General features: G+C 40.8%; 1 protein-coding gene across 1 annotated transcript in view; it reads left to right on the forward strand.

Annotated features, from left to right (window-relative positions):
- NRG3 (neuregulin 3) overlaps positions 1-27,337 on the forward strand; it is a 603,489-nt gene that overhangs the window by 557,908 nt on the left and 18,244 nt on the right. Inside the window, exons 5-8 of the mRNA XM_075257841.1 lie at positions 1,788-1,890; positions 9,697-9,823; positions 13,607-13,734; positions 20,151-20,321. Of these exons, the coding sequence (XP_075113942.1) occupies positions 1,788-1,890; positions 9,697-9,823; positions 13,607-13,734; positions 20,151-20,321 (529 nt within the window). The remainder of the gene's footprint in view (positions 1-1,787; positions 1,891-9,696; positions 9,824-13,606; positions 13,735-20,150; positions 20,322-27,337) is intronic.

Consider the following 27,337-nt stretch of genomic DNA (forward strand, 5'->3'; position numbering starts at 1 on the left):
TATTAATAAAATGAGGATTAACAGTTTAGGCTCGGGGCCCACTGGGGATTCACTGATTCCCTGGTGGGTCAGTTGGACCCAGTCTCGAGTATAAGCTGAGGGGGGCTTTTTCAGCATAAAAAACTGTGCTGAAAAAGTCGGCTTATACTTGAGTATATACGGTATGTTCTTTTCTCTAACAGCTGAGAATGATAGTGCATCTGTGTTAATCCTAGATGACCCATATGAGTCTAAGTACTATGTAAGGCGGTGACTATACATCCATGTTGCTCTTTGCTTCATAGTTTTTGGTTGCTGTAATATGCTTGGCTATTTTTCTGGCTTCCTGACAGATGGAAGTGTCAAAAGTGTCAATATACAATACATATCTCAAACAGAAATAACAGTGTTGTGGCCCTTGAGTGTGGCACAGTCTTCAGAACAGGTTGTGTATCCATGGGATAGAGAAATATTAGATAGATAGTTAGATGATAGATAGATAGATAGATAGATAGATGATAGATAGAGTAAATAGATAGATAGATAGATAGATAGATAGATAGATAGATAGATAGATAGACAGAGAAAATGGATAGATAGACAGGTAGATACTAGAGATGAGCGAGTAGTTAAATACTTGATATTCAATATTCATTTCGAGTAGCCCCTCAATATTCGACTACTCAAATCGAATATCAAATCCTATTATAGTCTATGGGGGAAAAATGCTTGTTTCAGGGGTAGGCAACATTCGATCAAATTGAACTTACCAAGTCCACGAGTGAGGGTCGGGCTGGATTCTCCGAGACGTCTTCTACATGCAGCATCCCCGTGGCGTCTTCCAGCTCTGAATTCACTCTGCCAGGCATCGGGCCTGGGCAGAGCCAACTGCACATGCCCGCACTACAAGAAAATGGCCGCTTACAGTCAAAGCGGCCATTTTCTTGGAGTGCGGGCATATGCAGTCAGCTCTGCCCTGGCCCAATGCCTGGCAGAGTGAATTCAGAGCTGGAAGACGCCGCGGGGATGCTGCGCAGAGAAGACTTCTAAAAGTAGGAGAAGAACCAGCGTTGATTGGCCGACTGTATAGCACTCAGCCAATCAACGCTGGTTCTGCATCAAATTTTTCCATTCGAATAGCGAGTGGTACTCGATAGAGTATGAGTATTTGGAATACCGTAGTATTCGATCGAATACCTACTCGATGGAATACTTCTCACTCATCTCTAGTAGATACTGTAGATAAACTGATTCTTTAGAGAGATACTTTGAATAGGTGGGTAATAAGATAGATAGAAGGCTGTTTTCCATAATGATATTTCACATTAGCTAGATGGAAGCTTTTTCCTAACACTCAGATAGATTATCGGTCACCTACAGAATGTGTACATTAAGTAACAATATGGGATGTGGGATGACATGTTGACTGATAAAGTATCTTTTCTGTGTGCAGTATATCTTCATAATGTCTTACATTTGAATATACAGTAGACCAAATCTGCTTTTATCCTGCGCATTACGGAATGACTCACGGTTATTGTTCATTCTTGTGGCGTTCTATGCAATATCAAAATGATTTGAATACAAAGAATGCATTTGCACATAGATTCTAAAAGGCAAACAAAGGCAGCTTTTAAAAAGTCAAGACTGCAGCTTCGCAAGTCATAGATATGGAAATGAGTGACTATTACTGCATCTTTCCCTTCAGAATGTAACTTGTTCCTGGTATTCCAGGAAGTAAAACTGCTTTGATGTGCTTATTGTAAAACAACTCACCTTTTTGAACACGAATGTGCTTTTTCTTGCAGAGAGTGAGGAGGTATACCAACAGCAGATCCTGTCAATCTCCTGCATCGTTTTCGGCATTGTATCTGTGGGTCTGATTTGCGCCGCATTCTACTGCAGGACAAAGTAAGATGTTTTATTTGGCTTTGGTCTATAGCGCATTAAAAGTCACCTGTATGCATTGAAGTGGTGTATTAAAGGCAAACAATTAACATCGGGGCTATAATGTACACAAACATATAGGAAATTACAATGCTAAAATATGCATTGCTGGCTTTAACATGGTAGTTTATATATGCTTTCACTTCTGCTGAGGCATCTTAAAGGGATCCTATAATTAAAATGTAATTTTTTTGTGACTAACATGTAGGAATAGCCTTAAGAGAGGCTATTCTTCTCCTACCTTTAGATGTCTTCTCTGTGCTGCCATTCGGTAGAAATCACGATTTTCTTCGGTATGCAAATGAGTTCTCTCGCAGCACTGGGGGCATCACCAATGCTGTGAAAGAACTCTCCAGCGACGCCTCTATCTTCTTCTGGAATGGCCTCTTCACATGTCTTTTTCCGGTGCCGAAGTGAAAATTCTACACATGCGCAAGTCGGCTCTGCTGTCGGGCCTCGGGCAGAGCCAACTGCGCATGCCTGCCTAGTGTAAGTGGCCATTTTCTTGTGGCCACTTACCCCCCCCCATACTGTGTAAGAGGCCACAAGAAAATGGCCGGTTACACCAGGCGGGCATCCGCAGTCATCTCTGCCCGAGGCCCGACAGCAGAACCGACTTGCGTATGCATAGATGTTTCACTCCAGTGCCAGAAGAAGACGTGTTGAGAGACCGTTCCAAAGGAAAATCGAGGTGTCGCTGGAGAGTTCTCTCGCAGCATTGGGGACGCCCCCAGTGCTGTTTGAGCGCTTTCCCCAGCTTACTGTATGCGCAATATGCAAGGCCCAACAGCAGAGCCGACTGCACTTGCCTAGAAGTTTGAACCCAGCTCCAGAAGAAGACGCGAAGAGAGGCCATTCCAGAAGAAGATGGAGGCAGCACTGGAGAGTTCTCTTGCAGCATTGGGGACCCCCTCAGTGCTGTTTGAGCGCTGGGGACCGCCCCCAGTGCTGCAAGGGAACTCTTTTGCATACCAAAGAAAACTGGGATTTCTACCGAACGGCGGCACGGAGAAGACAAATAAAGGTAGGAGAAGAATAGCCTCTCTTAAGGCTATTCCTACGTGTTAGTCACAAAAAAAATGCATTTTAATGATATTATCCCTTTAAATTACATATAGAAGCAACACCTAATATAACAATCATTTATAAAAATCACAGGCAGAAAAAAAATTCTTTAAATTCTTGCACTAAAGCACTGCGGGAAAAACCATGGCAGGAACGCATTGTGGGTTCTTCCCGCAGCACTTTGAACAGAAAGTTCACAGAGTTTTTCTCCGCAGACTTTCTGTTACATTTATATCTATGGGGAAACCGCCGGCATTTCCGTAGATATAATTGAGATGTTGCGATTTCCAAAACTGCACCAGTTTTGGAAATTGCAGCATGTTCACACTGCGGTTTTTACTGCAAAGTGGGCATGAGATTTGCATGAATCCCATCCAAATCGTGGTGTTTCCGGCCCGTGGGGTCCCGGCCTAAATTAAATTTCACATAATGGATCTGTACATCACGATTGTTTAAGATCTGGCTTCTTTATCTTTAACCATTGTAGAACAGTTGCTGTTGTGAGTTGCTATTCTTATTACAGACAAAGTATGGGAAATATAACTTACGAGATGGACATTTAATATGTAGGTGATCAACTTCGTATAGTGATTTTAATGGAAATAATTCTACTAAAATACCTGAGCATTCTGTTGCGTTCCTGCACTGAAGGATATAGCAGGGCATATCCCCTAGCTGCTGGGTGTGAAGTATGCCAACAGCTCATTCCTCCTTAGGCAAGATATTGAAGTACAGGGTAAAAAAGATATTAGAATACAGAAATAGAGTATTTTTGAAATAGAGAATTTTTGCCTGCGGTGAAGGGAAATTTATTCTATTTTTTAAGCACACCATACCTGACTTGTCAAACTTTTTTTTTTAAATTGTGTTTCTGTTGATTTAACTAAGCAAAGACATTAAAGGAAGAATACATATAAGCAGCAAACAACAAGCAAAACTTCACTTCCCTGAGTGGATTCTATATTAAACAAATGATGAATTTCAGAATGTCAGAAAGAAAAGAGAATTATCTGGCACTATTAATAAAACAGCTGCTGAGGATATATATATATATCCCTGAAAATTTCTTTATATCAGTCAGGTTCATGTTCAAGATAGATAATAATAATAATAATAATTATTATTATTATTATTATTATTATTATTATTATTATTATTATTATTGTATTATTAGTAGTATTATTAATAATCAAATTTTAATTTTCTATATGGCATGTTTCTAGCATAAAAATGATTTTGCTTTACTGGATGAATGGTCAAAACAATGGAAATGTAATATTTTCACTAGTGAGTAGGGTTGAGCGATCGGGATCAGGAAAGATCGGATCCTGATCGGTGATCGAGCAAATTTTACAATCGCGATCAGCTGGAAAATGATCGAAAATTGTATTTTAAAAATGATCCTGAAATCTCAATATTGGCTCAACCCTACAAATGAGATAACGCACTTGGGGAAAAGGAACCCTCTATCTAAGTATAGAAATGCTAGTTCTATGTTAGCCAGGACTTCAGAAAGGAAGTAGTTAAGGGTTCTGATCCTAGACTACGCAGACCTCCAAAATCAGCACTGTGGTCAGGCAGCCAAGAAAGCATGATAGGAAGGAAGGAAGGAAGGAAGGAAGGAAGGAAGGAAGGAAGGAAGGAAGGAAGGAAGGAAGGAAGGAAGGAAGGAAGGAAGGAAGGAAGGAAGGAAGGAAGGAAGAGAGATACACAGTAGTGATCCTGAAGTATAAAGCCCTAGGGAGACCAAAATCTTGACTACTGCCCAGTATAAAAATGGTGGATGGTCGAAAGAATAAAATATAGCACTATAGACATAGACATAGAGGGAGATGTGATTCAACTGAAACCTTTAAGTATGGTTAAAAGTTGAAGACATTTACTTTTCATCTACACCCATAAACAAGAGCATGGGAGTGAAAATTGAATATAACAGTGGGAAAATCAGAACCTTAAAAGCAGAAAATATTTTTTCACTTAGAGTAGTAAAGGTCTGGATCAAACTTACAGCAGATGTAGTTGGATGTAAAGTATAAAATATATAGCCTTGTATATGTTACCGGCAATGTATGAAATCCGGCATTGTATAGAATGCCTAAAACTAGCCGGCAAAGTATGAAACTATTCGTCATTTCACACATTGCCTAGGCATTCTATACAATGCTGAACGAGAAAGCGGCAAAGTATGAAATAATAGGTGAACTTCATTCTCGCTTCGCTTCTTCGGCTCCTCGGCAAGGCACTACAAGCAGCATTATTATCATCATCATCATCATCATCTCCAATACTGATCGCGTGCTTCGCTTCTAGCATGAAGTCGCTGCCACACACAAATGATACGATGGTCTCTCTCTGCCGTTGCCTCAGGCTTACACTTTGTTCAGCAGCATCTCCGATGATCTTGTGCGCACTTTGCTTCTAGCATGAACCCAACGGTCTTCTCTGCTCTGCCGTTGCTTTAGGCATTTGAAATTTGACTTAGTTCGGTTTTGTTCGTGAATGAATGTCCATGAAAATGTGGGAAGGGGAGGAGGAGCAGGCTGGAGGGTTTGAGAAGGACATGGAACAACAATTCGACAAGGAACTGTCCAAAATTCGAGGGAACGCTGCCAATAAAAAATATTTGCTTAAGCCAAACTACTTATCAGAAGTTAATCAAAGATGTCCAAAATGTTGATGAGCGAACAGTAAAATGTTCGAGGTTCGATATTCGTTTCGAGTAGCCCCTCAATATTCGACTACTCGAATCGAATATCGAACCCTATTATAGTATATGGGGGGAAAATGCTTGTTTCAGGGGTAGGCAACATTCGATCAAATTATACCTACCAAGTCCACGATTGAGGGTCGGGCTGGATCCTCCGAGAAGTCTTCTCCGTGCAGCGTCCCTGCAGCATCTTCCAGCTCTGAATTCACTCTGCCAGGCATCGGGCCTGGGCAGAGCCGACTGCGCATGCCCGCACTACAAGCGGACATGCGCAGTCGGCTCTGCCCAGGCCTGATGCCTGGCAGAGTGAATGAAGAGCCGGAAGATGCCGCGGGGAAGCTGCACGGAGAAGACTTCTAAAGGTAGGAGAAGAACCAGCATTGATTGGCCGACTGTATAGCATTCAGCCAATCAATGCTGGTTCTGCATCGAACTTTTCCATTCGAATAGCGAGTGGTACTCGATCGAGTACGAGTATTTTGAATACCGTAGTATTCGATCGAATACCTACTCGATCGAGTACTACTCGCTCATCTCTAATTATTATCAATTGAAAACCTTTTGAGGCAGACCCTTATAAGCGCTATGCTATTGGATATTAACCCTGCTAGAAACATGACACTTCTAAGAGAGAAAAGTGTTGTTTCCATCTCTGTGACACTTCACACCCTTTCCATTGTTTTCAAATTGATCAAGAGAAGTATGAAAATTAATAGTAGAGTTGTTAACTATTTTCCTGGAGGGATCGATTTGCCAAGGTCTTGATCTCAGTTTGCCGATTTCTTCTTGACTTTTAAAATCCAATTTGTGCCTATGCTACATATTTAAATAAAACAGATCTTAATAGATCAAAGAGTTTTAAATGCGTGCATGGACAAATTGTTCTTCAATTTCTAGATAAATAATCTAAGATGTTCGTGAAAGCCAGCAAAGCATGTCTGCTCCTGGTACATAGACCACTATACATAGACATTATGGTTCCTTTTCCTTAAAGGCTCAATACTAGATTCAGGTTTATAAGTGCCTTAGCTAAAAGTAAGCTAAACTAAGTACAGATGTAAGAATTAACATGACCGCATACTATGCTATTAACATGGCGCGGCCGTTTAATATGCGTATCACTAAAACGATGCACCAGATAACATTATACAACGCTGTCTGTTTTATACCATATTTATTCAAGATCTAAAGGATGTCTGTTATTTTTAGGATGGTTTCATACTCAGCATTTTTTCCAAAAACACCACTGCAGTTTTTGATGCAGTTTTTTGAGCCAACGACAGAAGAGAAGAAGAACCGTAAGTTCCTCCAAAACTTTTTACGTCACTTCTGGGTTGGCTCAAAAAAACTCCCACAAATACTGCTGCTTTTTTCAAGAAAATACATTGTATATAACTACCCTTAGGTCAGCTTCACACTGGCAGGATTGGTCTGTGAACCAAGGACCATGTGTTGGCTGTATTCCACAGACTAATGGAGTGCTTGCATTTCTTGGGTCTACTCTTCCATACTCACATTTTAAGTATGTGGACAGTAGACAAACAGTGAAGCAGGGACTCTTACCAATATGGATGACTATAATGCTGGGTGTCCAGATTTCGGATCAGGGTTTGGTCTGGGAAAAAAAGCCAACATATAGTCCATATCTAACAGACAAAACATGACCTGGTAATGCTACCCTTATACTAACAAATAAATAGCCTTATACTATACAAATAAAGAGAAAAAACGGTACGCTTGGGTGCTGCTATGCATATAACGGTGGAATGACCAGTATATATAGTTTAAAATATTATTCCACAAAACTGTACATAAAAAGGCAACGCGTTTCGACAATGTCTTGGTGTCTTCATCAGGCCAACCCTGCTCAGGACGTCTTTAGCTCCTTGGAAACCGGATGTCTCTTCCTTTCCTCCTAACAAACAATAATTAGAGATGAGCGAATAGTATTCGTCGAATACCTTGCTCCCATAGAAATGCATGTAAGTGGCCGAACACCAAGTTGTTAAGAGTGGTGAATATTTGATGCGCTTAACCCCTCGGTGTTGGGCTGCTTACACGCATTCCTATGGGAGCGAGGTATTCAATCGAATACTATTTGCTCAACACTAGCAATAATGTATTGCAATTGGAATATAGACAAAAATGCATAAATTAAAAATAAAACTCACAGTTAAATGATGAATTAATGTAATTTTTTTTTCTAAAAAGTTGTGAATTAAGAAAAAATGTATATATTTTATTTTGTTAAACAGTTTTAATAAATAAAAGTTATACATTGTAAATACATACTTCATGCTTGCTATTATAATAATGCCCTGTCAAATACACTGAATGTGCACATGAAAAGTGTTAGTATGAAAAGTATTGAAAGGAAACAAAAAAGCTGCCCCCCCCCCAAAAAAAAAAGAAGTTACATTCTGATACAATAATGCATGTTATTTTAACCTGTCATAGGGTCAGAACAATGGATTGAAATGTTGACAGAATCAAGGCGCCTTCTGTTTGCATCCATCATCATTGACTTTAGTGTTAAAAAAATACTTTTTCCACAAAGAAAAAGTCCTATACATAAAACTTCATCTTCCCTTTAGAATAATAGTAAGACACAATAAAGTTTCCGACTTCTTTATTTAATATTACATTCAATGATGATAAATGCAAACCGAGGCTGCTTCGCATAGTTACATAGTAGATGAGGTTGGATGAAGACATTAGTCCATCAAGTCCAACCTATAACCCTACAATCCTCTACAGTGTTGATCCAGAGGAAGGCAAAAAAAAACATGAGGCTCATGCCAATTGCCACATTTCAGGGGAAAAAAAATTATCTTACCGACTCCAATCTTGCAGTCAGTTTAAAAACCCTGGATCAATGTGTCCTTAAAATCTAGAGTCCATAACCCGTAATATTGTTCTCTACAAGAAAGGCATCCAGGCCCTCTTTGAACTTGTTTAATGAATCCGCCATCACCACTTCCTGGGGCAGAGAGTTCCAGAGCCTCGCTGTTCTTACTGTGAAGAATCCCCTTCTATGTTTCTGGTGAAACCTTCTCTCCTCCAGACATAGAGGATGTCCTCTTGTCACCGTCACTTGTCTAGGTGTAGAGGATGTCCTGTTGTCACTGGTCTAGGTGTACAGGATGTCCTCTTGTCACTGTCACTGGTCTAGGTGTAGAGGATGTCCTCTTGTCACTGGTCTAGGTGTACAGGATGTCCTCTTGTCACTGTCACTGGTCTAGGTGTAGAGGATGTTTCCTTGTCACTGTCACCATCCTAGAAGTAAAAAGATCCTTAGAAAGTTCTTTGTATTGTCCCTTCATGTATTTGTACATTGTTATTAGATCTCCCCGTAGACGTCTTTTCTCTAAACTGAATAACCCCTTCATTCACACACTGTTTTGAATCAGTTGTTCTGAGCCAAAGATGGATCAGAACAGCGGACAGGCAACAGTAAACATGAACGTAGAATTGTTGTTAAATGTGTCAATTTTTATTTTCAATTTGTGTGAATAAGATATTGTGCTTGCATATTGTGACAGATTTACAAAGCTAGAATTATGGTTTAATTTGTTTGGGTTTTTTAAAGGTGGAAAAGGGGTGGGACCTATTGGAAAGGGGCATGGGTTAAGATTTGACAATATAGGCCAGTGTTGCACCAAAATGTCGATACAAATTTGTAACAGAAAGCAAGGCAAATAATGTTACATAATAATACATATCACCCAGTATCAACTACTGTGATAAACCTGGAACATTTGAAGGTTGTCTAGTCTGAGTAATTTTTATTCTGTATTATTATTATTATTATTATTATTATTATTATTATTATTATTATTATTATTATTATTATTATTATTATTACTACTATTATTATTATTATTACTATTATTATCCTGATTATTATTATTATTATTTGTAATAGTATTAGTATTATTATATTACTGTTCTATTCATTGAAACATACCATATATTAACTTTTTCTCTTTTGTATCTAGAAGGCAAACAAAAATAATTCAGGAGCAATTGAAAGATGTGCAAAATGGAAAAAACTATAGTCTTCATGCGTCTAGTTTGTTATCAAAAGCAAAGAACTTTGGAGAAAACAGAGTTCAGCTGCATAGTGTAAGTATTGGAAGTTGGTCTTATGTAAAACAATAGCTATGCATTAAAGATTTGGCTAAAAAATGTAAATGACACTTTTGCCCAAATGTGGAAACATCTATGTCCTTGAAAAAATGATCATGTTGCTCCTTTAATTGTCGATTAACATTACTGGATGGAAACCAGATTGTCAGATACATTACATTATTGTTTTACAATAACATGAATAAATAGATTTATAGGATCCACTGATCCTGTGAATAAAGGGGCCACAGCATTAGTTTAGCTGCTTCCCCTTGTCAGTGTTTTCCTTTACAACCGTGGCATCATGGCATGGATTAATCCCTGCGACTGGTACAGACACTGATCGCGGACATTAGCGCCGGGTATCTGCTGTACAAAACAGCAGACAACCAGCAGCTATGGCAGCCGCCCGGCTCCCGAGAGCCAGTCATCTAGTACTTGGGGCGATCTAACATGGATGATGCTGCATGTATGACCTTGCATACAGATAGCTGTCAATCACTTGGCTAGATAACTATATATAGAAGTATAGAAGTTCTAAATGGAATGATGACCGGCTACACTAAATATTTCCAGACAGAGCTATATATCATTCTTCTGTGTTCTTTCAGCTCTATAGAAAACTGACTGCAGGCAGCTCTGCATTTTTCATGGAACAGGTTCCCCTTAAATAACTCACCAAATGCTTATAAAGAATTGTAAGAAATTTGGGAAAATCATATGTGAAATCCAAAGCAGAAAAGCAAGGTGGAACCTAGGACTTGTGCTGTGAATTTGATCAGCGTGTGTATTAATCTATTTCAATGGGATGTTCCATGTGAGGGATCCTACTGCAGTTTGTGCTAGAAAATCACTTCAAATCGGTGGAGAACAAATCTATTCTGTTCTATATAAACTAGAGTGTGGAATGCCATTGAAACCTGATTTGGGGTGCCAACATCTCTGTGATCAATAATGTTAAATAGAGATGAGCGAGTAGTGAAATATTTGAGGTTCGATATTCGTTTTGAGTAGAACCTCAATATTTGACTACTCGATTAAATATCGAATCATATTATAGTCTATGGGAAAAAATGCTCCTTCCGGACGGGAGGCAAGCGCTAATGTGAACCGGCCCTTAATCGTCCTGCAGAACCAGCATTGATTGGCCAAGTGCTATAACACTTTATAGCATTTGGCAAATCAACGCTGGTTCTGCAGCAGGCTCGTCCTTGCTAGTCGGGAGAGTTGGCAGCTTGTGGTTATGCGGGAGCTGACTTTTTCTCATAGGAATGCATTGACCAGCGTTGATTGGCTAAATGTTATACAGTGTATAACATTCGGCCAATCAACCCTGGTTTTGCTGGAGGCTCGTCTGTGAGGAGGCGGAGTCTAAGATCGGACCACAATGGAGACTGCTGTGGGCCGATCTTAGACTCTGCCTCTTCACAGATGAGCCTCCAGCAGAACCAGCGTTAATTGGCCGAATGCTGAACACTGGCCAATTGTTACGGTTCTGTCTATATGTATAAAAATAATAATTTTTTACGTCAACAGAACCGCTAGACTGCAAGACACTGCAGTGAGATCCAAAAGCCACTGAGGGGCAGCTGTGTGCCTGAACAAAGCAGCAGTCTGTCTGTGCAGCCCTAGTGTGAGCAGGGAGCAACACACGTTCACCAGTTAACTTCACTGGGTGAATGTGTTTGTGCAGCTCCTAATGTGAACGGTCTGCAATGAAGCTTTCTCCAGTTGAATTCACTGGGCTAATGTGTTTGTGCAGCTTCCAATGTGTACCAAGGGCTGCCAAGGGTTAACCGTCACCCCTGGTCAGCAACACAAATGGCTCCACAACAGCTTTGGAGCTACAATATACAGGACAGCTTAAGCAGGCTACTCAGGACCCTATCGGCAGTACCCAGGAATCCTACACTAGAACCCCTGAGCTGACAACCTGCCTTTCACAGGAACCTAGCCCTGACCTCCTGTCTCAAAATTTTAGTCAAAGTGTGAGCACCTGGCGGGCATCGGCTCACACTATAAAAAGGCAAGTCCCCGCCCACAGGGCGGCACCATAACTCACCGCACATGCTCAGCATGGGCAGAATGGGACTTAGCCTCTGAGCAGCTCCAAAAGGACTGAGCATGCTCAGTAGGGGAGGAATGGGACTTAGCCTCTGAGTGCCTCCAAAGGGTCTGAGCATGCTCAGTAGGCAGAGAGCTGGACTTACCTCACTGTCTGACGTCAAGGGCGAGAGTCGGATTGGCCCACACATGGCGTTGTGCGCGGAAAGGCAAACCTGCGGGACCCCATCCTAACACCAATCAACGCTGGTCAATGCATTCTTATGAGAAAAAGTCAGCTTCCGCATAAACGCAAGCTGCCAGCTCTCCCGACTAGCAAGGACGAGCCTACTCCAGAACCAGCATTGATTTGTGTATAGCATTCAGCCAATCAATGCTGGTTTTGAATCCAATCTTTATTGCGAATAGCGAGAACGAGTACGAGTATTTCGAATGCTGTAGTATTCGTTCGAATACTTACTCGATCAAATACTACTCGCTCATCTCAAATGTTAAAGTGTACTTATTTTGACGCGTTTTTAATATAGTTGCACCAATAATCTGCTGGAGCTGGAGTATGTTTTAGGTGTGACATCTGCAGAAAGGTGTAGATACACATTCACCTCCTTCATCACAAGGTCCTCCATTGTATGGTTTCCTGCTTAGTATATCGATACAAAGAAACAAAATTTCATTACCTGCAAAGTGGATGAGTTTTTGGCCAATCCGTTCCAAAAATTGCAGAAAAAAAATTCTGCAGTGGAAATGCAGCTTGTGTTTTTGTAAATAGCAGCTGTCAGTTACACCTACAGAAACTCCAGTGTTCTCCATATACGTTTAAAAGGGGAAGAAAGCATTTCCACTGCATTTTTTTTTTGGCTGCTGCTCGATATGTGGAGCCTTAACCTTAAAGGGATCCTATCACTCAGACACAATTTTTTCTAGGTAGCACGTTGGAATAGCCTTAAGAAAGGCTATTCTTCTCCTACCTTTCATCGTCTTCCTCATGCCGCCGTTTGCCTACAATCCCAGTTTTTCACGGTATGCAAATTAGCTCTCTGGCAGCACTGGGGGCAGGCCTCAGCGCTCAAACAGCACTGGGGGCGTCCCCAATGCTGCGAGAGAACTCTCTCCAGCACCGCCTCCATCTTCATTGGCACTGGACAGAGTTCTCTCACAGCATTGGGGACGCTCCCAGTGCTGTTTGAGCACTTGGACCCGCCCCCAGTGCTGTGAGAGAGCTAATGTGCATACTGCGAAAAACGGGATTGTAGGTGAACTGCGGCGCGGAGAAAACGACGAAAGGTAGAAGAAGAATAGCCTTTCTTAAGGCTGTTCCGATGTGGTACCTAGAAAAAATTTTGTCTGAGTGATAGGATCCCTTTAAATGCAAAAAACTGTGCAGTCAAACCATTTCTATTACTAGGATAACACCTGATATAGATGTATCATATCTGTGGCTCCTACACCATGAGGTTCTCCTTCATTGCTTTTTTCAGAGGAACAAAATATTATTATCATATATTTTTATTATAAGGGAATCGATTTGCCAGCATTGGGGTCTCTAAACCAGCAGCAAATCTTTATGTGTGGTACCCTCAGTCCTGTCCATACATCCATTCACCTATTTACATTGCTAATCAGTTAATTACAAATTTATTCTTTCTAATTGTTTTCAGCTAATATAGGTTAAAAGAAAAAAAAAAACATTCATGTACTTTATTTATTCACCTACAGTACTCAAAGTCTGAGCGCAACCCAGAGCCTATAAGAGAGAATGTTATGGAATCCAGTTTTTCAGAAACACAACCCTTCTCAAACAGCACAGCATCAGACAGAGGGAGCCAGACAATAAAACATCATAGGTAAGGACATGTCTGTCCACAGTGCTCGAGATGCCGGACTATGCTTGTTATTTACAATCTCTGAGTAAAGGGAAAACCATGAAATAACTGACATATATAGTATTCTTTGTACCTGAAGAAGGTCATGTGCTACAGGATGAGCAATTGTCACAGAGACATGATTATACATTCTTCTCACACCCCTATTATAGATGCTATGGTGTATCCAAAACATTAAAAGCAAGCCATGTATTGGACATGCTCCACCACCATACCTCGCCTGTATCTTAAAAAATAACTGTGTTACTCCCAATGCACTGTTCTGATTTAGGCCTGGCACCCCCAGGATCGCCATTGATTGTCTGTCCTTAGCAGCTTATATACTGAGAATGGAGAAGGAAGCTCTGTGTAATGGTAAGACCAGGTTACAGCTAATAAGCTCCCATTCACTTTAATGGGATCTAAGCTGTGGAGACTTGTTCCTAACACTATACAGAGAACAAGGCTGTCTGCTTCCTGCTCCATTCTCTGTGTATAAGTTACTGATAACAGCCTATCAATGGGAATCTGATCACGATCGTGAAATTTGCTCGATCACCGATCTGGATCCGATCTTTCCCGATCCTGATTGCTCAACCCTAGTTTATTTATGTTTATGGAGTAGGATTGAGCCGATCTTGAGATTTCATGATCGTTTTTAAAATCTAATTTTCGATCATTTTCCAGCCAATCCTGATCGTGAAATTTGCTCGATCACTTGATCTTTCCCGACACGTTCGCTCAACCCTAATGACCAGTTATCAGTATTAGATTCCTGGAGTTGGGATGTTGGTCTAGGGATTTATTTCTCGATTATTCTGTTTCCTAAGATTTAATTTTTTAGTTTCTTAGTTTTTTATTATTATTTTTTTGCTTCCACTAGATCAACGTTGCAACATAATAATCAAATTAATCAAACTGTGTTATAATGATATTATGCAAAGATCAAGCTTGAAAATTCCGAAACACTAGTAGTGATAGAGCGATGCTCTATGGGTCGTCCAGCTTTACAATTCGTTAGCACATACAGATTTTTTCTTTCCTTTCCTTATGGATTGAAAGATATATACAATAAATTGTTCTGGACAGTATTGTTTTGTTATAGTATCTCACTGATATATTACAATATGTGGGTTTATTTGTGACTTTTACTTGGTTACTAGGGTTGAGCAATCGGGATCGGAAAAGATCGGATTCCGATCGGCAATCGAGTAAATTTCACGATCGCGATCAGTTCAGGCGGGATCCAGGTCAGAGGTTATCTCAAAATCTACTCAACCCTACTCATGTATATATCATGAATAGGGTTGAGCGATCGGGAAAGATCGGATCCCGATCGGTGATCGAGCAAATTTCATGGTCGGGATCGGCTGGAAAATGATCGGAAATCAGATTTTAAAATCGATCCTGAAATCTCAAGATCAGCTCAACCCTATTGGTTACCCATTTACCCATTTTTGTTTTCTGCATTTCTTAGTATTTTCGTATCCTGACGTTGTATTGGATTCGTTTCATGAGATATTGGAACTAAGAGGAACAAATCAAAATACACTAAAAGATATGGCATACAGTACATGTTAAATATAGTATTACATTTAGAACCGGCAACCTAAGGCTTGCTCCCAATAATATCTGGATACGACAGCTGGCGAGAAGCTCTCTGTACTTTTTGGCAAGTCTTAAATAGATAGCATCTGGGTATAAAAAATGCACTGGCATATATCTTGGTATTCGTTCCACTTACAGGCAATTGATTGTGGTAATAATATGAGGCTCAGTCAATGGGTAATAGGCGTTCTCTGCAGCAATATCAATTAGTTCATTTAATGGACATCAATGAAGCCACAAATTAGACAAAATGTATTTATACTCTGATATAAGTTACTTTTACACAGTCTGAACAGTAAAGTTTGTGTTGCAAATAATAGTGATATATTTTAGGATAATTTTCTGCTTCCACTATGATATGTGCTCATTTTTCGTGCATTGTTCTGGGGAAGACATAGTTCACTCTCTGCTATAGAAACATGCTTTTAAGTCTACACACTTTTTTTTTTTCTTTTTTTGTAAGGTTGAAGATTGGATTTGTTACATCTGAGTCAGCAGTCTTAGTGACATTGCCAAGCAGGTCACTATATCTCAGAAGTAGCTTTTGATCTAGCCTAGCTTTGCTATTTATAGCTTCTCTGAGATTGAGATTCATCATACCTGTAAATCCTTAGTTCATGATGTGAAGTGCAATAAATATAGAGCTCACCTCAACTCATTGGTTATCTGGAGATATGTTAATTTTAGACAAGGGCAAGAAGTTGTGTTATAAAGATTTTTTGTGTTTCACTTGCTGTCACAATTTAAACATAGCTCCAGTCTCTTTACACACAAGTATTAGGTTTAGGCCTCGTGCACATCTGCATCAGTAGTAGGTTCGGGTGAATCCACATGAGGACCCTCCGAACGCACTACCGAACACATTGGCGAGTGGACCAATGGGCTATATGGGCTATATGGACCCCATAGACTATAATAGGGTCAGTGTGCTTTCTGTGTGGTGTCCGCACAAGTCACACGGACGGGAAAGTAGATTGGGAACTACTTTTCTGTCTGCATGTTCCATGCGGAGATCATGTGGAAAGCACATGGACCTCATTATAGTCTGTGGGGTCTGTGTGCTTTCACTGCACACCACTTGCCAATGCATTTGGTAGTCCGTTCGGTGGGTCCCCAGAGTGTGGTACTGTGTGCTGCAGTGCATATCTAATCCTCTGGCGTGTGGTACTGTGTGCAGAGCCACGTATTTAATCCTCCGGCATCTGGTATTGTGTGCCAATGCGCATATCTATACCTCTGGCATGTGGTACTGTGTGCTGAGGTGCGTATCTAATCCTCCGGCGTGTAGTACTGTGATCATATCCACATATCTAATCCTCTGGCGTGTGATACTGTGTGCTGAGGCGCGTGATGCGTGTGTCTCAGTTTGGATATTAGTGTTGGATTGTACATGTGGAGTAACCGTGTGTATTGCAGATGGAATAGGCGTGAAAGACTTGCAGGTTTGTATTGACTAATGCCGGTCACTGTTTTAGGAATACTGTATCTCTGGAACGGTACGTCCGAGAGACTTGAGGCACAGGCTAAAACCTTCCCAGATACCTCATGTATCTTTGTGCCAAATTTGGTGAAGACAGACAGTCAGAAACTCATTTTGATATATATATGAGATATATATGTATTCACCAAATACTAGAAAATAATACAAAGAAAATAAATCTACAAAGAAAGAATGATGACCTGAAAGGCATCATCATTTCATGATTTTCAGAATATCTGAGAGTATATGTTTTAAATAAATGTCAAGTATTCTGAGCACAGCTTGTTCCTCACAGTATGTTCCCTAACATTTTATTGCTACATGGATTACCACCTTCCGAAATGTAGGAAATCTAGAAAAAAAAAATACATTAACTCGAGTTATGTTCTCCTATATAGCGTAGTGTATGTTCTTTGATGTCATACAACAAAGTTTACAGAGAAACAAATTGTAGTCATTGTAGAGAGAAAAACATGTTTGCAATAAGACATGTCAAGCTCAAGACTTTCATCTCGTAACCTCTCTTTTCATCACACAGCAAATATCCTCAACCTAACTCTGTCTCCATTAGATGGAATAATTGTTATGGGAGAATTATTAGTGGAACCTTTCAGATGTTTCCCTTGATTGCTTCAATATAAGACTGTTGTTTTTTTCTCTGTATTGATCCATATAGGGTATTTATATTTATAACAATAGACATGTAGATCTGATCTTAGTGCTCATGCGCACAGGCGTATTCTGGATCTGTGTTGTAGGATTCTATAATGCTACAGCCACGGAAATCAGTTAGCACATGCTGTATTGGATCTGTGAGAAAAAATTGGGACGTGTTCTCAGGGGGAAATTATAATGTGTTCCCATTATATTTGTGGGTCCCATTAAAAAACAATTGCCCATTTGTCCCATTATAATATGCCCTTATAATCAACTACCCCCACATATAATTAATATTATGAAGCTTTCATCTCTCTCCACTGTCCTCAATCCATTACACTAACGAAAGCTGGAATTGGCAATCGTCCAGGTTGCCTACTCGAGAGCCGTCATGTGTGAAGTCAGCAGGGATGATTATCGATTCCTGCTGCCACTAGTCCAAGGGATCAGGGCTTAGAGACAGCGGGCAGTCCTAATGAAAGAGCCAAGAGGCTGGAGTCTGGAATATCCCTGCTCTAGAGTATAATAGTAGTTTGTGGGTTGCAAACCTAAAAAATTTCAGGTTCGGCAGAACCCAGAAATTTTGGAAAATATGTAGTGAGAACTAGTTTTTATTAGCATGAGGGCCACTCTGTGTGGAAGGGCTACTACTGGACATTATACTGTGGGAAGGGAACCTGCCGCAGCCCCAGTCTGCCAGTGTCCAGAGATGACTCTCAGCCTGCGCTGTGAAGAAGCAGACAGCTGGGATGCCTGGGCGGCCACCTCTCACAATCCGCCCGGTCACGCCCACAGACACGCCCTGCCCACAGACATGCCCGGCCCTTCCCACAGACATGCCCCGGTCCCGACCACAAGAAGTGAGCAGTCGACCTTAGGGCTTGGTCATTTAAAGAAGTAGCTCACATGCTGACAAAGTGTGAGCACCCCTGATCTAGACATTCTTTAATTTTTTTTCTGATTTTTTTTTTTTTTTTCAAAATTTACTAAGCTTGGAAAAGAAGAAAGGTAAAGTATTATTATTTTCCCACAGTGCTTTAGATAGAAAGTTCACAAAGGTTTCCTCTGTGGAGTTCCTGTTTCAATTATACTTATGGGAAAACTGATGGCATTTCTGTAGGTATAATTTATTTTTTTTTTTTTTATGTAGATTGTGAGCCCTACATAGAGCTCACAATGCTTATTTTTCCCTATCAGTATGTCTTTGGAATATAAATCCATGCAAACACGGGGAGAACATACAAACTCCTTGCAGATGGTTTTCTGCCCTTCTGGGATTTGAACACCAGGACTCAAGCACTGCAGGGCTGCAGTGCTAACCACTGAGCCACCATGTGGCCCCTTATTTCTGTAGGTATAATTGACATGCTGCGATTTCCAAAACCATGCCAATTTTGGAAACCACCGCGTGTCTGTAGCGTAGTTTTTACCGCAAAGTGGGCATAGGATTCGTTAAAATCACATCCACTATGACTGTAAAATGCCATGATTTTTTCTACAGCATTTCCACCATCAGCAAATCACGGTGTTTACGCCATGTTGGGCCCTGGCCTTAAAGTGAAATTCAAGTGCAGAACTTCACTTTCAGTGCATTTACTGTTCCAAAAGAACACCTATGAAACATCCAAACACAAAAAAGTTAATCCAATTTCTCGTAAAGCCGGTTCAATTCAATATTGTAATAAGTAACCAAAAACCTTGGATGACTGCAAGTCACAACACAACCTCTGGATATCTGCACATAAGGTGAAAAACATTGTCATGAAAGTTTGCCATCTTGTACTGATATATCTTAACATTTTCAGACGAGAGAAACAGAAAGGGTTAGAGTAGGGGTGCTCACACTTTGTCAGCATGTGAGCTTACTTACTACTATAACATGACCTAGTCGAAAGATCGACTACCCACTTCTTGTGGGCGGGGCCGGGGCGGGCCTGTGTACGGGATGGGGCGTGTCTTTGGGCAGGGCCGGGCATGTGGGCGTGGCCGGGTGGAGCATGAGAACAGGAGACAGTGGCGTTCTGTGGCCGCCCAGGGATCCCCACTGGCTGCTTGTTCACAGCGCAGGCTGAGAGTTATCTCTGGACACTGGCAGGCTGGGGCTGCGGCAGCCCCACCTGCCAGTTTCCATAGATGACTCTCAGCCTGCGCTGTGAACAAGCAGCACCCCGGACCCCTCCATCCCTACAAGCGGCCTGCAAGTGTCCGGAGTGCTTGTTCACAGCGCAGGCTGAGAGTCGACTCTCAGCCTGCACTGTGAACAAGCAGACACCGGGTATCCCTGGCTGCATCCCGCGATCGACCCGTACGTCCATTGCGATCGACCGGTAGATCGCGATCGACGTATTGGGCACCCCTGGGTTAGAGCCTTGTATACAAAGTCCTGACCGTTCTACCTTGTATTATGGGATGGGATGCTACTAGGTCTAGTTATATAATCCAATATTTGATGAAATATGCTAAATGTAGCCCAGCAGAAACGATATATACTACCCTGTATGGTAAGTCCTAAGTATCATGTGGTTCCCTAAAACTTCACGTACGCTCTTGTACAATCATACTATGATTGTGTACATTAGCTTGTATAGTCTGTACAATGTCTCTCTCTGCATTAGTTACAATACAATAATGCTATGTATCTGATTTCTTCCAGGAGCCTTTCTACGTGCTGCAGCCCCAGCCAAAGGAGTAGGATGCTGCAGAGAAATGCCTTTCGAAGAACTCCACCACTGCCCAGGGGTCGCCTCAATGGGATTACAGGACCAGCATATCAGCAGCTGGAGGAGCCTGGACTGATAGATCAGGACACAATACCTTGCCAAGGGTAGGCGATGAAAACTACTGGAGCATGAAAATACAATATCAATCTCAAGATTAAAAAAGGAGAAGTTCATCTGCTTTAATCTTGTGAGCTGCTACTTTCTCATGTTCCTAGAGCATGAAACATTAAAATCAAAGAAATATTTTAGACCTAGATGGCTGGAGGAGATAGCCCCTTTAATTTTGTATTGTCTCTGCCATGAAATAGTATCAAAGCTCTTAATTTCTTCTTTATTTTTGAGTCATGCCTACTTGACAGATGCTTTCTACATGTTGATAGTTTGAGTCTCATAAGACTTATTTTTTTCCATAGATGCAATGTAATATGCAGGAAAACCAACAATAAGTAACTCCTTTATCCTTCTAAATGGTGCTACAAAAATGTGCAACCTCAATCAGCCATATGGAAGCCCCTATAATGTATAATATACATTATTTGTTTCCAGGAAATGAACAGACTGGTAGAATGCTTGCAATGCATTTCTATACTATGTCTGAAATTCAATTTGTGTTTCCCAGTTCCCTGGGGTGAGCAATTTCCCTTTGCACTCTTTACTTCCAGTGTGAAAGGAAAATTGCTTCCCCTAGGGGGCTGAAACTGCTTATGATGATTGAAATATCCCAAATTAAATTAAAATTTAAAATTGCATACTCTTGTTTTTAAGCTGTGGTTACATCCTATTGTGAGCGCTCCTTAACATCCCTATACATGAAATGTATTTGTTTTACATATACTAATTACAGACGTTTCCTGCTTACTTAAGGGACGCTCTTTACTGTCTTTGCTTTGCCGTGTCTCTGCTGCTACTTCTATGTTCCACCTGTCTTATAGATTTTTACATGGAAAATAAAATTTCCTATTTTGGAACTCATGATAATAGAAAAATGTTCCACAGACTATAAAGATAAGGGTTGAGCGATTGGGATCGGAAAAGATCGTATTCCAATCGGCGATCGAGTAAATTTCATGATCGCAATCGGGATCGGATTGAAAATGATCGGAAATCGGATTTTAAAATCGATCCTGAAATCTCAAGATCGGCTCAACCCTAATAAAGATATTTACTTACCCTTCTCCTTTCTGATAGGGATAGAGAATAAGGCTGGCCATGCAAATTAGATATCGAACAAACGCTCGTCCATCCGACAATTGTTTGTCCTGACTCTCCGCAGTTCAAGCTTACATGTGTCTCAGTAGGAAGCGGGTATAAGCCACTGCTGGACTTCTCTGAGATCATCTCACGCACATGACCCTATTTTTTATCAGGTCATAAATGCAGATAACAGAACAGTGATGGACCCATTATTTTCTATGGGTCCGTTACATACAACTGTTTTTATTGCGGCCGTGAGCCCCTGGCATATACAAATTTGTCCAAGGGCGGGTTCACATCTGCACCCAGACAGGTTTCCGTCTTCTGTCTGAGAAACTGGACAGGAGACGGAAACTGGTAGACAGTTTTAAAACGGTTTCTAAAGTGTCTGCCCATGAGCGTCTTCTGCCCTCTATGGCAAAACCATTTTCTTTAACCGGACACAAAGACGGACATGTAGGACTTTGTGTCCGGTTAAAAAAAAAACAAAAAAAAACGATTTTGCCGCAGAGACCAGAAGACACTCACGGGCGGACACTGAATGCCGGGTTTCCGTCTCTTGTGGGCCGAAGACAGAAACCCACAAAGCGGAGACCGGGTGCAGGTGTGAACCTGCCCTAATCAGTATCTGCAGACACTAAAAACCACTACAGTTATGCACAGGAGAATTAAGGCGAAATTCACATAAAAATGTGAAAAAATTGATTTCATGGTTCCCCATATTGAGGGATCTATGAAAATTGACAAATATAGAGAATGTTCTATGTTTTAATGGTCTACTAGAATTGATCATCAAAAATGTAGACCTGTGAAAAGACACATCATAAAAACAGAAGTGTGATGGTCATTCAGAAATGGTCATTCCACTGCCATAATTGTGAATAGGACCTAACAGCGTTAAATCATAAGGAGAAGAGTTGGTTTCTTTTCCCCATACACTTTACAAAGTCAGCTAGTTTTACCAAAACGGTTAGGTTCTTTTCCTACTTTTAGAAGTCTTCTCCGTGCAGCGTCCCCGCGGCGTCTTCCAGCTCTGAATTCACTCTGTCAGGCATCGGGCCTGGGCAGAGCCGACTGCGCATGTCCGCACTACAAGCGGGCATGCGCAGTCGGCTCTGCCCAGGCCCGATGCCTGGCAGAGTGAATTCAGAGCTGGAAGACGCCGCGGGGACGCGGGGACGCTGCACGGAGAAGACTTCTAAAGGTAGGAGAAGAACCAGCATTGATTGGCCGACTGTATAGCATTCGGCCAATCAATGCTGGTTCTGCATCGAACTTTTACATTTGAACAGCGAGTGGTACTCGATCGAGTATGAGTATCTTGAATATCATAGTATTCGATCAAATACCTACTCGATCAAATACTACTCGCTCATCTCTAGTAGTTATGAATTCCTCAGGAGAGAGTCACCACTTTGTTGTTTTATCCAACAGTACTTCACCCTATAGAGCTTGGTGCTGTTCTTGCTTTTGTCTTTACGAGATAACTTATGGCATTACAGTCTACTACACTTTAATTTACCCTTTTTTTTTTAATCCAAAGTAGGTTTTGTTCTATATATTTTGATATAAGCAGCATCCTATAATCCAAAACCTAAATCATCTTTACCCTAGCTAGCTCCCTTTTATCTCCAGCTCCATCTTTACTACACCTTAATTGGATGGAACACATTTCTCACGACTGCATCTGTAATTTATGACTTATCAGTTGCTATAAAGCTTCCGATGAGACCACTCATAAAAAGAACACTACTTCAGAGCAAATAGAATTTCCAAAGATTAAGCCAAAAACTAATAACATTTCTTCTTTTTAATGAATACAATCAGACAGTTAGCCAATCTAATTACGTGTTATCTACAAACAGGGATCTTACGGGTGTCTTTTAAGTAATTCCTTCTCCAGGGACAGAGGACACTACATAAATGTTTTTGCTTTTTTTCCTGTATTAATCTAACAGCTATCGGAGATTTATTTTATTCCGGAGCTTACTGCAAAGTAAAGAAATGTATCTAGAAAGCAAGAAACATTCAAAGAAATCCGACTGTGGCGTATCATAATTGACACTTATTCTGATTGACAAAGAAGGAAAAACAACAAGTTTTCTTGAGATTTGCCAAGGCAGTCATCATTATTGCTTACATTATCCTGATGGTTGAACCTTTAAAAAAAAAAAGGGATTTAGCTTTACAACAGATTTTTGTGGGCTGCATGATGGCAAGTTCTCATAGATGATTCCTTCTCATAATGAAAAACAAACACATCAATCCTTCATTGGCAGTAGGTATGCATGTTAATAGAAAGCTAGCAACAGTAAATATATATTTAATAAGTTAATGTTCTACACTGCCTGGCCAAAAAAAAAGTCGCCTTGTGCAACAAGGTACCGTTCCACCCCTGATATAATTATGAACTGTTCATGTCAGGAATTTGCCTATTCTTATATATATAATTGTGCTGTAGCCTGTCAAGTGCAGATCATAATTAAAGGTGTGAAGCAAAGTCTACCAAGGGAAGAGCTACCAGAGGAAGAGATGTTAGTGCCTTCAAGAAGGGCCAAGTCAATGGATTGCATCAGGCCAACAAATCGTCCAAGGAGATAGCCGAAGTAACTGGTATCGGACAGAGAAATGCTCAGCGTATCATACGAGCATGGCAAGATGGTGGAGAACCCCCCTCCAACTGTGGAAAGTGTGGGCATAAGACTATACTCGAAACTCGAGGTCATAGGTCCCTAAAACGCCAGAAAACCACCTTTGAGCTCATACAGATGTTCAACTCGACGGAGCGACACATTTCGGAGCGAACAATGTGACGAGAACTCAAAGGAATGGGTCTCAACAGTTGTGTCGCCACACAAAAGCCATTGGTGGCAGAGACCAACAGACGTCGATGCCTGTCATTTGCAAGAGACCACAAGGATTGGACCCTAGAGCAGTGGAGAAAGGTCATGTGGTCAGATGAATCACGTTTCACATTGTTTCAGAGTGATGGTCGTGTCCGGGTGCAACGAGAAGCACACGAAACACTGGAATGTGCTGGAAAGGAACCTGCACTGTCACTCACCACCCCCAAAGAATCTGCGTAACCTGGGCTCCCTGATACTCGAGAATTGGATCAAAATCCCTGAGTCTACACTACTGAACATTATAGACTCCATGCCGCGACGGATGCGTGCTGTTATTTGTACTCATGGTGGCCCAATTAAATATTAACACTCGCGACTTTTTTTTTGGCCAGGCAGTGTATTTTATAAATCTCGATATTACGTTACATTACAACTAGAGGGTTGATCCAATCTTGAGATTTCAGGATCATTTCTAAAATACGATCATTTTCCAGCCGATCATGATCGTGAAATTTGCCCGATCGCCGATCAGGATCCGATCTTTCCTGATCACTCAACCCTAATTACAACACCCTACTCTTAACTTAAGGTAACCAAATACAAAATATTAAACGCTATGCATTATTTGATTCATGCCCTGCCCCTAAAATATATCCATCCATTAAATAGATAAGACCTCTTGAAGATTATTTGTAAACGAGCTCTTATTCACCAAGTGAACGGGAACATTTTGTTTCCTGTTTTTGGCGAATCAAAGCAAATTTATATAGAATTGTCCGGGGCTATTTTTTTTTAGGATGAATGGACAAATATTAAAAATAAAAAAATACCAAATTGTTCTGGGGCACAATGAGAATCAAAAGATATTCTCTTTAATAGATGTGATGCCAGGGATTAACATAGATCTGGTTATTTAGATTTAAAGCCACATGATATTAAAGTAATATATTGCAATCAGTAGAGCTGGGCAATGGAAGCTGGACATAATATAAAGATAAGTGGAATTATACTATAAAATATCACTGGTAGCATGTTCCTTGCCTTTTTATAAATGGTTCAGATAGGGAAGGTAACCTAGACACCATCAAAGTGTTGGGGCTCTCCTACAAATAACCCCGACCACCTGGGTAAAATCGCAGGAAATAGGGGAGCGTGAAAACGTAACTTAATCTGACAAAGTATTTTCATTTCCAAAACAAAATATATATAATATCTATAAAACAAGTGAAAGTCTTGTTGCTGTTTATCACAAGGCTGCCCATATTCCAGTGTTTTAAGAAATTGCTTTGTACCCAATTCCTACACCCATCAAAGACTGCTACTAGGCCTAGTGCTGTGCTATCATTAACTATAGCCATGTTACCAACATTCTAAGTACCATCAGGGGAATGATCCAATGGTTTGCTGATACAGCATGTTAACTAGAGATGAGCGAGTAGTATTCGATCGAGTAGGTATTCGATCGAATACTAAGGTATTCGAAATACTCGTACTCGATCGAGTACCACTCACTATTCGAATGTAAAAGTTCAATGTAGAACCAGCATTGATTGGCCGAATGCTATACAGTCGGCCAATCAACGCTGGTTCTTCTCCTACCTTTAGAAGTCTTCTCCGTGCAGCTTCCCCGCGGCGTCTTCCGGCTCTTAATTCACTCTGCCAGGCATCGGGCCTGAACAGAGCCGACTGCGCACGTCCGCTTGTAATGTGGGCACGCGGAGTCGGCTCTGCCCATTCCCGATGCCTGGCAGAGTGAATGAAGAGCCGGAAGATGCCGCGGGGACGCTGCATGGAAAAGACTGCTCGGAGGATCCAGACCGACCCTCACTCGTGGACTTGGTAAGTATAATTTGATCGAACGTTGCCTACCCCTGAAACAAGCATTTTCCCCCTATAGACTATAATAGAGTTAGATATTTGATTCGAGTAGTCGAATATTGAGGGGCTACTCGAAACGAATATCGAACCTCGAACATTTTACTGTTCGCTCATCTCTAATGTTAACCATCCATTCCTTATGCCTCCATTGCTTTGTAATGGGCTGTGTCTAGAATGTAAATAGGGACTCATATACCCTACTGTTATGGAGTTGGTGGGAAAGCCTAACCAGAAAGCCATGGGTAAGTCAGGGGAAAGCCTAATGCTTATTCTAGGGTTTATTTCCATCTTTTTATGAAGAAAAGGTAGAAGAGCTTCTCTAATCTAAGACACTAAGTAGAGGCTATATTGGACATACTGAATACATATTACACAGTTCCCAAGAAGTATACTTTCACTAGACCACATTTTATTTCTATATTAAGGACAATACAATTTCGTAGTATCTTGCCTTTATATTATGCAACTGTTATACTGTAAGCTCCAAGGAATTGTTCTAACATACACACAATTATTTATCTGATCCTCTGGTTCTCTCAGTGACAGGAACAGAATAGGAGTTGCAAAACCTACATGAGTAAAAATTAATGAAGTAAACCTTATAGAGCAGCTTCCATTTTCCTACTCATTTTTGTACTAGGGAAAGCCAATTATACATATCAAAAGCACACAATAACAATATGCTTAAGGCTGTAGCAAGCCACAGCCAAAAAGCAATGCGGAAAAGATAGCGGCAGAAAAGCCACGTTAGACCCGGCCTGAAATAGCTTTCCAGATTCTTAAAAATATATATTTTTATCCCATCCAAAGGATATACCATCAAAATCTGATCAGTGTAGGGGCCAACACCCAATCCCTGCACCCATCAAAGACTGCTACTGGGCTTGGTGCTGTACAGTGTACGGGACCAGAAGCAGATGGCTCTGTACACTGTATCGTGGCCTTCCAGTGTTACTTCAGGTCTGTTCCCATTTGAAAGTATGAGAGATGTTCTACTGATAGCTCAGCGGAATATATATATATATATATACCTTACTCTTACCCTATTGTAGCAGATGTTACTATCATTAACTATAGCCATGTTACCACCATTCTAATACCCTCAGTGGGATGATCCAATGGTTTGCTGATACAACATATTAACCCTCCCTTCCTTATGCCTCCATTAATACTGACCAACATTTAATTGGTTAGAACAAAGC

This window comes from Leptodactylus fuscus, chromosome 10 (assembly GCF_031893055.1).
Source record: "Leptodactylus fuscus isolate aLepFus1 chromosome 10, aLepFus1.hap2, whole genome shotgun sequence".
NCBI classification, from domain to species: Eukaryota; Metazoa; Chordata; class Amphibia; order Anura; family Leptodactylidae; genus Leptodactylus; species Leptodactylus fuscus.